General features: G+C 42.4%; 1 protein-coding gene across 3 annotated transcripts; it reads left to right on the forward strand.

The window, feature by feature from the left end:
• The first annotated feature begins 76 nt into the window (after positions 1-76).
• Positions 77-14,068, forward strand: C6H5orf24 (chromosome 6 C5orf24 homolog). 3 transcript variants are annotated; one of them, XM_001110037.5, is made up of 3 exons: positions 352-609; positions 9,240-9,669; positions 11,687-14,068. In XM_001110037.5, the coding sequence occupies exons 2-3, from the start codon at positions 9,243-9,245 to the stop codon at positions 11,725-11,727; spliced, it is 468 nt and encodes a 155-aa protein (XP_001110037.1). In that variant the 5' UTR covers positions 352-609; positions 9,240-9,242; the 3' UTR covers positions 11,728-14,068. The 3 variants fall into 3 exon arrangements, with proteins under 3 accessions (NP_001181812.1, XP_001110037.1, XP_028705091.1); NM_001194883.2 differs by lacking the exons at positions 352-609; positions 11,687-14,068 and adding an exon at positions 77-134 and having other exon boundaries at positions 9,240-10,825; XM_028849258.2 differs by lacking the exon at positions 11,687-14,068 and having other exon boundaries at positions 9,240-10,825.
• Positions 14,069-15,590: the final 1,522 nt, after the last annotated feature.

Below are 15,590 nucleotides of genomic sequence, written 5' to 3' on the forward strand. Positions count from 1 at the left end.
GGCTTTTCATTATCACATGATCCTGGGCATGAAGAGTCCCAACTCCCCTGATTTTCATTTATTAGGTCCTGTATCTAAGAAATGGGGTCAGCAGGAGTTCCAGCATCTCAGAATTGTGGTGAAAACCAATACAAGTAAGGAAGTTACTAATTCCCCATTTGGTAGGTCTCTCAACCTCAGCCACTGGGGACGGTCGACGCCGGACCACCAACAGCCCAGGCCTAAGGCCACGACGCGCAAGCGCAGCCTGCCAGCCTGGCTCCCTCCCAAAGCTTGCGTGCAGGTCGGCGGCGGGAGATCGGGTCTCGCGATGAGAGTGTGCGTGTGCGTGCGCGGCCCTCGCGAGGTCGCGCACGCCGCCTCTAACACTACAGGGTGGTAGCGGCTTCTTCGTACTGCGTCCGGGGCAGGACTGTGCGCGGCGGCCGCGGCGGGTGCTGGGAGCCAGCGTCTGCCTCGCCGCCGCCCTCGCTGCCTGCCCCTCCGCCTTGGCCCGTTCTCCGCACCGTGCAGAGGCGGCGGGCTGGGGAGGGAGCGGCGCCAGCGCGAGGTTCCCAGCCGCTGGGAAGCCCCTAGACGCGCGGAGGGGCCGGTCTACGAGCGGCTGAGGTAGGTGGGCGCGCGCGGGCTGGTCAGCCGGCCGAGAGTGGAGTCGGGCGGCGGCGAGAACTGGCGCCTAGCTGGCCGGGGAGAAGAGGCCTCCTGCCAAGGGGCCCTAGCGTAGCCAGGAGTGAGAGGAGGGGTCCCGGACGTAGCCTGCTCTTCCCCGGTGTGGAGCCATTACGGGGGGACATTCCTCCTGCGGCGGGGGAGGGGGCCCCATTTCTTTTCTTTGAGAGGTCGGAATCCGCAGTCCGCTCTCCGCCTTTAAATGAAAGTCTGCCGGCTCCAGATCGGCGTCGCGATGGAGTGCCCGGGGACTTCTACGCTTGCGGAACTCCCGAGTGGACGGACAGCGGCTTAGGAATTTTGCTTTTTAGAGGGTACGCAACCCTTTCTCTAGGGTGGCGTGCATCTTCTGCAAACTTGTTATTGCCAGTACGTTAATAGTCGCTTTCAGCACACAACAGGTAATACATTCTAAACGCCTCGTGTCAAAATAAGGGGAGTCCTTATTTGTGCACTGTGGGGCCCAGTTAAGGATAGGAAGAAGACAAAGGAGGCCGTTATTTATGTGCAGTCCTATTATCAAAACTTCCCGTGGTGGGGCAGGGTGCGTGGCTATTGGCCTCTGCTGAATGGACTTTGTGAGTAATTGAGGTGAGTTGCAAATCTTCATTTAGAATTATGAAACATATATGATTATACGGACCTGAAATAAATCTCTGAGAGTTACGTGATCTGTGATCTTTGGAGAACAGAACTTGGGTTTCTTGACGCTTTCTCCATGTTTAGAAAGCTTCAGGGATGCTTTGTGAAGTTACTAAAAATAGTTACAGTTCTTTATGTTGGAAGTAGTGACTGCCACATTCAAGAGAAGAGAAAGGAATTGTTCTATAAAGAAGGGCTCATTTTAGGGCTTAAACTTTAGGAGTTAAACACAATAAAACAACTTCAACGATGGCAAGTTTTAGCTTATGCTTTGAGTATTCGAATTTAGTCACAGTCCAGATATATAGAAGCTCTTAGTTGACTCTTGTACATTCAGTGAACTTTTTTTTTTTTTTGAGACGGAGTCTCGCTCTGTCGCCCAGGCTGGAGTGCAGTGACTGGATCTCAGCTCACTGCAGCTCCGCCTACCGGGTTCATGCCATTCTCCTGCCTCAGCCTCCCGGGTAGCTGGGACTACAGGCACCCGCCACCTCGCCCGGCTAGTTTTTTGTATTTTTTAGTAGAGACGGGGCTTCACCGTGTTAGCCAGGATGGTCTCGATCTCCTGACTTCGTGATCCGCCCGTCTCGGCCTCCCAAAGTGCTGGGATTACAGGCTTGAGCCACCGCTCCTGACTCAGTGAACTATTTATTGGTTGTTTTGTTTGTTTTGTTTTTTGAAACGGAGTTTCACTCTGTCCCCCAGGCTGGAGTACAGTGGTGCGATCTCGGCTCACTGCAGCCTCTGCCTCCCGGGTTCAAGCAATTCTCCTGCCTCAGCCTCCCTAGTAGCTGGGATTATAGATGTGCGCCACCACGCCCAGCTAGTTTTTGTATGTTTGGTAGAGACGGTGTTTCACCATGTTGACCAGGCTGGTCTCGAACTCCTAACCTCGTGATCCGCCCGCCTCGACCTCCCAAAGTGTTGGGATTACAGGCGTGAGCCACTGCTCCCAGCCTCAGTAACTATTTAAAAAGATGATCTTTAATCTTTGATAGTCTACACAGCCTGTTCTATAACTCTTGGCTTCTATTCAGTCCACACCGTCTAGAAATATAGTATTCATTCTTTTTTTTTTTTTTTTTTTTCTGAGATGGAATCTGTTTCCTAGGCTGGAGTGCAGTGGCACAAAGTCAGCTCACTGCAACCTCCGCCTTTGGGTTCAAGCGATTCTCCTGCCTCAGCCTCCTGAGTAGCTGGAGCCACCGTGCCATACTAATTTTTTGGATTTTTAGTAGAGATAGGGTTTCGCTGTGTTATCCAGGCCAGGCTAGTCTGGAACTCCCGACCTCAACTGAGCTGCCCACCTTGGCTTCCAAAAGTTCTGGGATAACAGGCCTGAGCCACCGCGCTGGACCATTCTGACTCTTAAGAAATGTGGCTTGGGACCGGGCGCGGTGGCTCTCGCCTATAATCCCAGCACTTTGGGAGGCTGAGGCAGGTGGATCACGAGGTCAGGAGATCGAGACCATCTGGGTAACACGGTGAAACCCCATCTCTACTAAAATACAAAAAATTAGCCGGGCGTGGTGGCTGGTGCCTGTAGTCCCAGCTACTCAGGAGGCTGAGGGAGGAGAATGGTGAGAACCCGGGAGGCATACCTTGCAATGAGCCAAGATCATGCCACTGCTCTCCAGCCTGGGCGACAGAGCGAGACTCCGTCTCAAAAAAGAAATGTCGCTTGCATATGTTCAATCAGAGTCTTTTGGCCTGACACGGTGGCTCACGCCTGTAATCCCAGCACTTTGGGAGGCCAAGGCAGGTGAATCACCTGTGCTCGGGAGTTCGAGACCAGCCTGGCCAACATTGTGAAACCTTGTTTATTCTAAAAAAAAAAAAAAAAAAAAAAAAACGAAAATTAATGTGGCATGATGGTACGTACCTGTAATCCCAGATACTCTGGAGGCTGAGGCAGGAGAATTGCTTGAACCCAGGAGGTGGAGGTTGTTGCAGTGAGCCAAGATCATGCCATTGCACTCCAGCCTGGACAAGAGCAAAACTCCGTCTCAAAAAAAAAAAAAAAAAAAAAAAAACACCGGGAGTGGTGCCTCATGCCTGCAATCCCAACACTTTGAGAGGCGGAGGCAGGCAGATCACCTGAGGTCAGGAGTTCCAGAGCAGCCTGGCCAACATGGTGAAACCCCTGTCTCTACTAAAAATAAAAAAATTAGCTGGGCGTGGTGGCATGTGCCTGTAATCCCAGCTACTCAGGAAGCTGAGGCAGGAGAATCACCTGAACCTGGGAGACAGAGGTTGCGGTGAGCCAAGATTGCACCATTGCACTCCAGCCTGGGCAACAAGAGGGAAACTCCGTCTCAGGAAAAAAAAAAAAGAAAAAAAAGAGTGTTTTAACAATAGCCCTGAAGTGGGAGGAGGACGGCATTATGGAGTTCAGGGTTAAGCTCACATTATGCAAATACTTTTTATATAAACACAAGTATCCTGCATGTAAACATATAGTGATGGTTATGCACACAAGCATTTAATAGTGCTGATTCCCAACTTAATAAAGTTGAAGTCTGAAAATAGGAAAGGATTGGTTTTAGTTCTGTTTGTGTTTTTAAAGTTAATTATTTACATGAGTAATTCTCATATTCCTTGTCCGGCTTGTTTATGAATTATTAAGTAGAATACTGTTCTGATTTCTTGGCAGTAGCAGGGAAGGAATATATAGAACATACAGAAGCCCTACACTTCAGAAATGTTAGGTCAGGGTCTTTTTTTTTTTTTTTTTTTTTTAAGGCAGTCTCACTCTGTCACCCAGCCTGGAATGCAGTGGTGTGATCTCGGCTCACTGCAACCTCTGCCTCCCGGGTTCAAGCAATTCTGCTGCTTCAGCCTCCCGAGTAGCTGGGATTACAAGTGCATGCCTCCATGCCCAGCTAAGTTTTGTATTTTTGGTAGTGACGGGGTTTCTCCCTGTTGGTCACGCTGGTCTCAAACTCCTGACCTCAAGTGATCCACTCGCCTCAGCCTCCCAAAGTTCTGGGAGTACAGGTGTGAGCTACCACACCTGGCCAAGTTAGTGTCTCATTATCTTTCCATTGGAATAAATAGCTTTACTCTTATCGATTTGTGCTTAGAATAGTGTTTTGCATGGAGTTGGCCCTCAATAAACATGAGTTATGTCAGAACTAAATTTACATAATACAAAGTAAAGGCATAAATGCTGGAGAATATTAAAGGAATGGAGAAATGGAGATGCTTGTTTTTTGTTTTTTGTTTTCTTTGAGATGGAGTTTGCTCTTGTTGTCCAGGCTGGAGTGCAATGTCATGATCTCAGCTCACTGCAACCTCTGCCTCCCAGGTTCAAGCGATTCTTCTGCCTCAGTGTCCTGAGTAGCTGGGATTACAGGCATGTACCACCATGCCAGGCTACATTTTTTTTATTTTTAGTAGAGACGGGGTTTCTCCATGTTGGTCAGGCTGGTCTCGAACTCCCAACCTCAGTTGATTCACTCGCCTTGGCCTCCCAAAGTTCTGGGATTACAGGCATGAACCACTACACCTGGCCAAGATACTTGCTTTTTAAAAATTGCATGTCTTTCTTTTTTTTGGGGGGGGTTGGAGTTTCGCTCTTGTCTCCCAGGCTGAAGTGCAATGGTGCAGTCTTGGCTCATTGCAACCTCCACCTCCTGGGTTTGAGTGATTCTCCTGCCTCAGCCTCCTGAGTAGCTGGGATTACAGGTGTGCACCACTATGCCAGGCAAATTTTTTTTGTATTTTTAGTAGAGACAGGGTTTTACCATTTTGGCCAAGCTAGTCTCGAACTCCTGACCTCAGGTGATCTGCCTGCCTCAGCCTCCCAAAGTTCTGGGATTAGAGGCATGAGCCTCCATGCCCAGCCGCACGTCTAATTTTTTAATGGTGTGTTTTTTTCAGTGTGGATTGATATCTGAGTCAAGGATAGTGGCATTTTGCCTCTAAAACCTAACATAATGTAAGCTGAGACTGTATATCCTGAGTGCTGATAGATTATGAATATTCATATATATACATATTTTATACATACATAAATATCTATCTATCTATCTCTATATATGTATTTGTTACCCTCCTGGTAAGTCACATAACTTTTTTTTTTTCCCCAAAAAATTTTCCCAAAAATTTTTGTAAATTTTTGTATTTTTAGTAGAGACAGGGTTTTACCGTTTTGGCCAGGCTGGTCTCGAACTCCTGACCTTAGGTGATCTGCCTGCCTCGGCCTCTCACAGTCCTGGGATTGTAGGCGTGAGCCATCGTGGCTGTCCTGGTTGTCTTTACTAACTCTGGCATTTGCTTTTCTTCCATTTGGAAACCAAATATCTTTGACTTTGCAGTCAGAAAGAATTTGTGGATATTTGGTGAGGAAGATGCTAAAAAGGTGAATAAAAACTTAAGTGAGAATATTTTAAGTTGAGTCTGTGTTTTCATTTTAGTATAATCGAGCGATTTCATGGTGAAGGGTGGATTCCCCACCCCTCCCCAACCCCCCCACCCAGGGAACGTTTGGCAATGTCTGGAGAAATTTTTGGTTGTCACATATTTAGGGGAAGGGAGAGAGGTGTTGCTACTGACATCTAGTGGGTAGAGGCCAGGAATGCTGCTAAGCATTGTACAATGCAGTGGACAAACCACACAAAATTATCTGACCCAAATAACAGTGCTGCTATTGAAAAACCTTGGTATGCTACACGGTAAATTGTTGGTTCTGAAGTTGAATTATCAAAAGTCATATTTGGCTTAACCATTTCCTAATGTGTGACCCTGGCAGAATGCTTAAAGTCTGTAAAATAGAGCTAATATTGTATGTTCCTTATAGGCTTGTACTGAGGATTAAATCAGATAATGTGCAAAGAACCAAGCTTATTATCTGGCACATAACAAAATGCTAAAAAATTGCTAACTTTCAGCCAATACTATATTTGGAACTCATCTTGAGAGTCTTTTTTCCCATCTGAAATTAGAATTTGAGCTAGAGAAATGATAATTAATAATCTAGTTCTTTTTGTTTTTGTTTTTTGAGACAGAGTCTTGCTCTGTCACCCAGGCTGGAGTACAGTGGCACGATCTCGGCTCACTGCAGCCTCTGCCTCTGGGTTCAGCCTCCTGAGTAGCTGGGACTGCAGGCACGTGCCAACACGCCCAGCTAATTTTTTGTATTTTTAGTAGAGACTGTGTTTCACTGTGTTAGCCAGGATGGTCTTGATCTCCTGACTTTGTGATCCACCTGCGTCAGCCTCCCAAAGTGCTGGGATCACAGGCGTGAGCTACCGTGCCCGGCCAGTAATCTAATTCTTGTATCTGTGGGGAGTGAGTGAAAAAAGTATTCCACTTAATATTTGTGTTTAGCCCAGTCTTGTTTTATGTTCTCAAGTCTAAAAAGCTTTTGCCATAAACAAGTGGCTTCTCACTGTAGATGTTTTTCCATCAAATTGAGACTTTAAGCCAGCTTGCCAGTTGCTCTGTATCTGTTGATTTTCAGCAAATGTTTCATAATTTAACAGAATTTGATTCTGTGACTTCATGCTCATTTCCTTTTGCCTTTACAAACTAAAGTAAGTTTACAGTGGTTTTGGCTAACCTTATTACCTGTTTGTAGCCTCTGGGAGTAACTGTTTTCATAACTGAAGTTTTGGTGCACTTTCACATGTATGAAGGGTGCACACAAATATCTCCTAACAACTTGGGGCTAGACCTTAATATATATTAGTGACTTTTTCTAAATCCAAATTGGAACCCATATCTTTATCTCTCTTTCCTCATCACAACATAATACTGTAGTCTCTGTAAAACTCTCATTTCTGGCCAGGCGCGGTGGCTCATGCCTGTAATCCCAGCACTTTGGGAGGCCAAGGCAGGCCGATCACCGGAAATTGGGAGTTCAAGACCAGCCTGACCAACATGGAGAAACCTCGTCTCTATTAAATATACAGGCTGGGCACAGTGGCTCCCGCCTGTAATCCCAGCACTCTGGGAGGCCAACGCAGGCAGATCACAAGGTCAGGAGATCGAGACCATCCTGGCTAACGTGGTGAAACCCTATCTCTACTAAAAATACAAACTATTAGACGGGCGTGGTGGCGGGCACCTGTAGTCCCAGCTACTTGGGAGACTGAGGCAGGAGAATGGCGTGAACCCGGGAGGTGGAGCTTGCAGTGAGCTGAGATCACACCACTGCACTCCAGCCTGGGTGACAGAGCGAGACTCTGTCTCAAAAGAAAAAATAAATAAAAAATAAAATGAAAATACATAATAAAAATACAAAATTAGCCAGGCGTGGTGGCGCATACCTGTAATCCCAGCTACTCGGGAGGCTGAGGCAGGAGAATCGCTTGAACCCAGGAGGCGGAGGTTGTGGTGAGCCAAGATCATGCCATTGCACTCCAGCCTGGGCAACAAAGTGCGAAACTCCATCTTAAAAAAAAAAACAAAAAACCTGCCATTTCCTCTGTCTAAATGATATGGCTATTTAGAGCTGGTTTGTTGTGGTAGTGGTTTTAATAAGTCCTTTATATATATATAAAAAAAAAAATCACAGGGATATCCTTACAGACAATATAGAGACTTTGGACCGTTTTTTTTTTGTTTTTTTTTTTTTTCTATTTCAAGAGCAGGAATCTTGCTGTGTTGCCCAGGCTGGATTCAAACTCCTGGGGTCAAGTGATCCTCCCACCTCAGCCTCCCTAATAGCTGATGCCACCATGCCTGGCTGGACTGTTTTTTAATAAGTCACAGGGCTTGTGTAAGGGAAGATGATTGACACTATATTTATGATCAAGGGAGAAAGCAACGTTGTACATTGAACTTTTTGTCTTGATAAATATACCTTAAAAATAGGAGGTATTGGCTGGGCGCCGTGGCTCACACCTGTAATCCCAACACTGTGGAAGGCTGAGGCAGGCAGATCACAAGGTCAGGAGTTCGAGACCAGCCTGACCAATATGGTGAAACCCCGTCTCTACTAAAAGTACAAAAGTTAGCCAAATGTGGTGGCAGGCGCCTGTAGTCCCAGTTACTCAGGAGGCCGAGGCAGGAGAATCTCTTGAACCCAGGAGGCGGAGGTTGCAGTGAGCTGAGATTGTGCCACTGGACTCCAGCCTGGGCGATGGAGTGAGACTACATCTCAAAAAAAAATTTTTTTTAAAAAGGAGGTATTGTATTATGGTTGTTATCTGTATTTTTGTAGTATAAGTCGTAAGGATTTGTATAATGTTCACTCATTTTAGCTAATGGAAATCTTTTTTTACCTTTTGTATTGGTACTGCCTTCTATTGGGCTGGAGGATATTTGAAGAGAGTCAGTACCTTGGGCCAAGAGATTGTATTCTTTACACTTGATCTTAGCCAAAAGGCCAAGAAGCAGTAGAGATTGTGTTCATTGCTTGGCACATTCTGTCTTTTGTGAAGTGTAACATATACTCAGGGTTCTGTATAAATAATAAAATAACGATGGAGTGTCCATCTTGTGGAAACTGTTGTCAGGCCAGTAGTATACATGGGAGAAATACAATAAAAGGCCAACAGGAGGCATTCCAAGAACATCAGGCAAACTGAAATAAAGAATTGTGTTAATAAGAATTCTTGGCTTTACTGTTATTCTTTTGAGGTTTAGTAATCTAGAAGAGAAAAAGCCCACAGAATAGAACATTTGTTTTTGACTTACACACTTTTCCAGTTCCTAACGGGAGAACATTATAGCTATGAAATCAGTATTATAATAGAGTTATCTTGTATGATGTTTGTTCCATGATTAAATTGAGAAGAACAAGTATCCTTGAATCTGCTGATGTGTGTTTGTTTATAGGTGGTCTGGAGTCCTGCCTGTCAGCCTAATTTTAGGTAGCCTGCATAATTGTTGGGAGACAGACTGTTTTCTCACTGAATGCTGCATACAGATATGTATTTGTGTATGTGTATTTATATATATTTGTCTTTTATTTTTGGTAGAAAATGATGCATCCTGTTGCCAGCAGTAATCCAGCTTTCTGTGGGCCTGGCAAGCCTTCCTGCCTCAATGAAGATGCCATGAGAGCTGCTGATCAGTTTGACATATATTCCTCCCAGCAAAGCAAATACAGCCACACAGTCAACCACAAACCAATGGTTTGTCAGAGGCAAGACCCATTAAATGAAACACACTTGCAGACTACAAGTGGCAGAAGCATAGAAATAAAAGACGAACTAAAGAAAAAGAAGAATCTCAACCGATCTGGTAAGCGTGGCCGGCCTTCGGGAACCACCAAATCAGCAGGATACCGGACCAGCACAGGCAGACCCCTGGGAACCACCAAAGCAGCTGGATTTAAGACAAGTCCAGGCAGACCTTTGGGGACAACTAAAGCTGCGGGATACAAAGTCAGCCCAGGGAGACCTCCAGGTAGCATTAAAGCTCTATCCCGTCTTGCCGATCTTGGTTATGGCTGTGGCACTGCTGCTTTTCCTTACCCTATGATGCATGGCAGAGCAGTTCACGGGGTAGAGGAAACTAGCAGTGAAGTCAAACCACCCAATGAGTGAATGAGGCAGGAAAAGAGGGCCAGGTTTAGAAGGAAGATTGTGAATAATCCCAAAGCTTCTTGGTTTTATTTTGATATACATAATTTTATGGCCTGGGCTTTCCAAATTTGTTTTCCTGTTTGGTTTTTTTCCTGCTTTTGCTCAAAAACTGCCATATGCTGACAGATGCACTCAGGGCATGAGCAGTGGCATTGTATTTGTACATAGGTTCAAGTGTAATACCTAACTAAATCATTTTTGCTTTTCCTTTAGCGTTATGGTCATGTCTCATGTTTCATTACTATTTTGGGGCTGTTCTAAATAGATGCTTTATGTGATAAACAACTGAAACCATTATACCTATTAGTTTGTGAAGTAAGCCTACAATATAATAAATATACTAATGTATTTTTAACTGGTGGAGCAAAAAAGCAAACTAATGAATCAGGATTACTTGAGGTAATGGCTGTGTGAGTTTTTGTAACATTTATTTTCACAAGACGGGACACAGATATTTGTATGCTTTGGCATTTACATCCACTTCAAATGTTAAAAAACTTATTTTTAATGTTCTAGGTTTAAGCAGCTTGTAATTTATTGATCTACATGGCATTAATTGATTTAACCATTATTCCTGAAATAATTCTTTAGTGTTTGCCTTTGAGCAGTGATAGGTTGTGTATTTTTTAATTGCCTAAGAGCATATATACCAAACACTACAAGCAATTCATATTTACAGAAAATTTAAACTTTTATAAAAACTGCACATTACATTTTTGGTGAAATATAGTGCATTCTGAGGATAGCATATTTCATATAATAGAAAAAGAAACATTCTCTAGGTTTGCATGTAGCTATAGTCACTATATTTTGCCTTTCATATAGAAAGTTTTAAAGTGTCATGTTTAAAAACATTTATTGGCCGGACGTGGTGGTTCACACCCAGCACTCTGGGAGGCTGAGGCGGGCGGATCACTTGAGGTCAGCAGTTCAAGACCAGCCTGGCCAACATGGTGAAATCTCATCTCTACTAAAAATGCAAAAATTAGCCAGATGTGGTGGCGGATGCCTGTAATCCAAGCTACTCGGGAGGCTGAGGCAGGAAAATCCTCAAACCCAGGAGGCAGAGGTTGCAGTGAGCCGAGATTGCGCCACTGCCCTCCAGCCTGGGTGACAGAGACTCCGTCTCAAATAAATAAATAAATAAATAAATAAATAAAACCATTTTTTAATGTTGCTCATTTATTTGGAACATTTTTAGTTTTTCTCAGAAATTGTCCCATTGCATTAGCACTTACTGTGTTTTCAGGTTTATATCTACCAAAGGACATAAATTGAATGGTAGACTGTAAAACTGGTATAAACAGAATGCAGTTTCCTGACCATCAGAACCCAAATATTAAGAAACATATAGGAATCCATCTATGCATGAAACATGTAAAAAATATGTTGGTTAGTTTAATTAAAAATCTTATTGTGGCTCCAGTGAGACCATTTCATCCAAAAGATTTTTTCCCCCAGTGATGTTTGCTTTAGAAGCAAGATAGAACGGAAGAAAAAGCATTAGGTAGATATGTATAGTAGGGACAGAGGGAAATCTTTCTTTTTTCCTTTCTGATAGTAGTATTTCTTGTTACACATTTTATTTATTTTGAGTTTGTTCTAAATAAAATATTATAAACTTCAGACTTGAAAAAATTCCACTGAACTTTAAAGTTACAATGTTCATATTTGGGATTTTAAATGCCTTTGAGATTAAAATGTAGAATTGCAGGACCCAAAAACTTTTAAAATAATTAAAATTTTAAAAGGGCACATGTTGTGTTTTTTGGGCTTGCTCTCAGTTAATGCAAACTCTGATTGCAAATGGATGTCATGTTTCGTACCTTTTTTATCAGGAAAAAAGCAGCAAGCCTTCAGGTGTTCCAGTGATGCCTGACACAATGAGCTGGACTTTATGCTGCTCTTTACAGTAAGAGGTGTTGCATTGTATGTGGGGACTATGTGCACTGGCATCTAAGACAGTGACCTCAACAATATTAGCTTTGCACAAACCATAGAGAACGATGTTGGATGGCTACGTAATCAGTTATAACATTCTGGCAGCTAAATTGCTACAAGAGCTTCTTCTTGCAGAAGCTTAAAATACAAGATTTTTAATAATTTACTCAGAACAGTATAACTTCTGACACACACAAATGCTTGCCTCTTCATTCATATGTTCGTTACCTACTCTCCACATGTGTCTGTCATTTAGCTGTTTCTCAAGATGATGTTCAGCAGTCGGCTGCTTAGAATCTTTTTCAAGCCAGTTTCTAAGAAAGTTGTTTAATGTTCTGCCATAGAATAATGCACACCATTGTCAAAGATTTGATTGTTGTGTTTTATGTAAGTCCATTTGACAATTTATTTCCCTTTCAGTTTATTTTCCTTCCTTATTTTGTTATACATGCCCTTCCCTTTCTCCCCTGCCTTTCCTACATTCATTCCTCTTCCTCTGCCCTTCAGCACATCTACTTACTGGTGCTGTGCTGTGTGTCAGAAGATAAAACAGGTGTATTATTGTATAATGAATTTTGTATACATGTTTATGAAATGGTGAGATCAACTAAAGGAGGCATGTTCATAACAGTGTTTATTATCAGGAGCTATGTCCCAGGAAAAAAAAAAAAAAACAGGGAGGGGCAAATGGCTACAGTTGTAAATGGATAACATCATTTAGAAAGCTGAATTTACTGTTCATCTGAGCGGTTACCTGGAGTATTATATCTATGCACTGGTGAGCATCTCCTGATTCCACTTACCTTTCTCCCTGTGAACAGTTTACTGGTGCCGTGCTGAAGAGAAAGACATCTAAGTGATAACATGAATTAAGTCTTAAAAATTTAAAATATTTTTACTGCTATATAAACTAAAGACTACATTGTGCATCTTTTCTAACACTGTCTCTTGTTACGATAAACACTGAAATAGCATGTTAAACAGTTGCCTATACTTTAATATAATCAGTTAGGGAAAACTGGCCTTTTCTCCCCCACTGTATGATTGTTTCTTGAACAGTAAATTGCTAATTTTATACTGTGTGACTCTGTTCTTCACAAAATACGTTTCATTATTCTATATTTAAACTGTTGGTCAGAAAATGATCTGCAATTCAAGTAAGTTTGCATTACTTTTTTCTTTAAAAAGTACTTTAACATGCCTTATTTATTATATTAGCAAATAAGGAGCTAATAGATGAAATTTTCATTTTTTTTGACAAATGTAACCTTGCATAACTAATATTTAGGATGATTTTGATACTATCTTTTAGAGTTTTGCACTGGATATTAAAAAAATATATTGGCACAATATACTGGAAGAAAATGAGTAGTATCTGGTTTAATTTTTAATATTTAGGGACATTTTAAAAAATCAGTGTTTTAATTAGACTAAAAATTCTTTATATTTTTTATTTGCTTTTTAAAAGAAACATCTGTCAAAGTAATATTGATTCCAAACTGATGTTTGTGTGAATTTACATGTCTATTTTCATGAACTAAGAATAGAGTTTCTTTGAGTTAAGGAGAAAAAAATATATATTTGGGTCCATTTATTAGGTTAAAGTTGACCCTTTCAGTGTAAAAATAACCACAGTGTGTGAGCTAAAGAAAAAAAGTAATTTTCTCCTTTATATTCTAAGAAGCTTTAAAAGAACAATTCAGGGGATATTGATAACTGCTACTCTGTCAGTCATTGTCTCTATATGCAGTAAAATTTTATGGTCCCTTTATAGTAATATAATATAAAGAATTCAAACAGTTTTTCGAAACATTTTTTTCCTTGGACATAAAAAATTTTGATGCTATTCTATTTTTGTTTTTATTATAGCTTAACTGTATGCTGTTAAACTCTAGGATGTATCTGAATCTTTCCTCCCCCCCCCGCAAAATATATAAATCTGTGCTCTCACATATAATGTATTTAATTTTTGGAAAATTTAATGCTATAGTAAATCAAGTGTGTGATTTAAAGTAATCAGATCACTTTGATTCTTTAAGTTTTCAGAATTTCTTTTTTCCACAGGTAATTTTGGAGAAAATAATTACCAATTAACTGATAATAAGCACGCTGTCCTCTGCTGTAAAAAGTCTGAATAGATACTGTGTATGTTTTTATGTCCATGAACTTGAGCTACTCGTGTGCAATTATGTGTATGGGAATGGAGTAGTGTTCATGATTTGTATCTACATCATCATATGGATGTATATTTATTAATAAAGTCATTACTTTAAAACCAACTGTGTTTACTACTTTGTTTTTTAGTATGGTACTTTTCAAGTACTTAAGTGGTAAATGGTAAACCTTTTTCATGACTGTAGATTTTGTGTTTTTCTTAGAATTTTGCTTTTTTTTTTTTCTTTTTTAAAAGACAGGGTCTCGCTCTGTCACCCAGGCTGGAGTTCAGTGGTGTGATCATAGCTCACAGCAGCCTTAACCTTCTGGGCCCAAGCAGTCCTCCTGCCTTCCCACCTCAGCTTCCCTAGTAGTTGGGATTACAGGTACATGCCACCATGCCCAGCCTGATTTTTTAATTTTTGTAGAGATGGGGTCACCTATGTTGCCCAGGCTGGTCTCAAACTCCTGGTGTCTGGCCAGGCGCAGTGGCTCCCCCTTGTAATCGCAGCACTTTGGGAGGCCAAGGCGGGTGGATCACGAGGTCAGGAGTTCGAGACCAGCCTGACCAAGATAGTGAAACCCCATCCCTACTAAAAATACAAAAATTAGCTGAGCATGGTGGCACTTGCCTGTAATCCCAGCTACTTGGGAGGCTGAGACACAGAATTGCTTGAACCCAGGAGACAGAGGTTGCAGTGAGCCAAGATTGCGCCACTGCACTCCAGCCTGTGCGAGAAACAAAGATAAATCAGAATACAGCTAGAAATAAAAAATGCATCAGACAAATAGTTCTACTAAAAGACTAATACTTAAATTTAAACATTATTGATCCCTTTGGTTTTTTTTAAAAATTAGATATTAAAGATGGCTCATTTTAAAATTTATTTAGAGATACAGTCTCTTTCAGACACCCAGGCTGAAGTACAGTGGCACAATCATAGCTCACCGCAGCCTTGAACTTCTGGGCTCAAGTGATCCTCCCACCTCAGCCTCCAAAGTAGCTGGGACTACACCCAGCTTATTTATTTATTTATTTTGTAGAGACAGGGTTTTGCTATGTTGCCCAGGCTGGACTTGAACCCTTGGCGTCAGATAGTCTTCCTGCCTTAGCCCCCCATAGTGCTAGGATTACAGAAGCAACATAGCTCATTTTGTTATTTTTTGAGACAGGGTCTTGCTCTGTCATCCAGGCTTAAGTACAGTGGCACGACCTTAGGTTACTGCAACATCCAAATCCTGGGCTCAAACGATCCTCCCAACTCAGCCTCCTAAGTAGCTAGGACTACAGGCATGTGCTACCATGCCTGGCTAGTTTGTATTTTTTTTTTTTTTATCATGTGCGTGTGTATTTAAATAGAAATTGTTGATTCACAGCCGGGCGCGGTGTCTCAAGCCTGTAATCCCAGCACTTGGGAGGCCGAGACCATCCTGGCTAACAGGGTGAAACCCCGTCTCTACTAAAAAATACAAAAAGCTAGCCGGGCGAGGTGGCGGGCACCTGTAGTCTCAGCTACTCGGGAGGCTGAGGCAGGAGAATGGCGTGAACCCGGGAGGTGGAGCTTGCAGTGAGCTGAGATCCCGCCACTGCACTCCAGCCTGGGCGACAGAGCGAGACTCCGTCTCAAAAAAAAAAAAAAAAAAAAA

Source organism: Macaca mulatta, chromosome 6 (genome assembly GCF_049350105.2).
Source record: "Macaca mulatta isolate MMU2019108-1 chromosome 6, T2T-MMU8v2.0, whole genome shotgun sequence".
NCBI lineage: Eukaryota > Metazoa > Chordata > Mammalia > Primates > Cercopithecidae > Macaca > Macaca mulatta.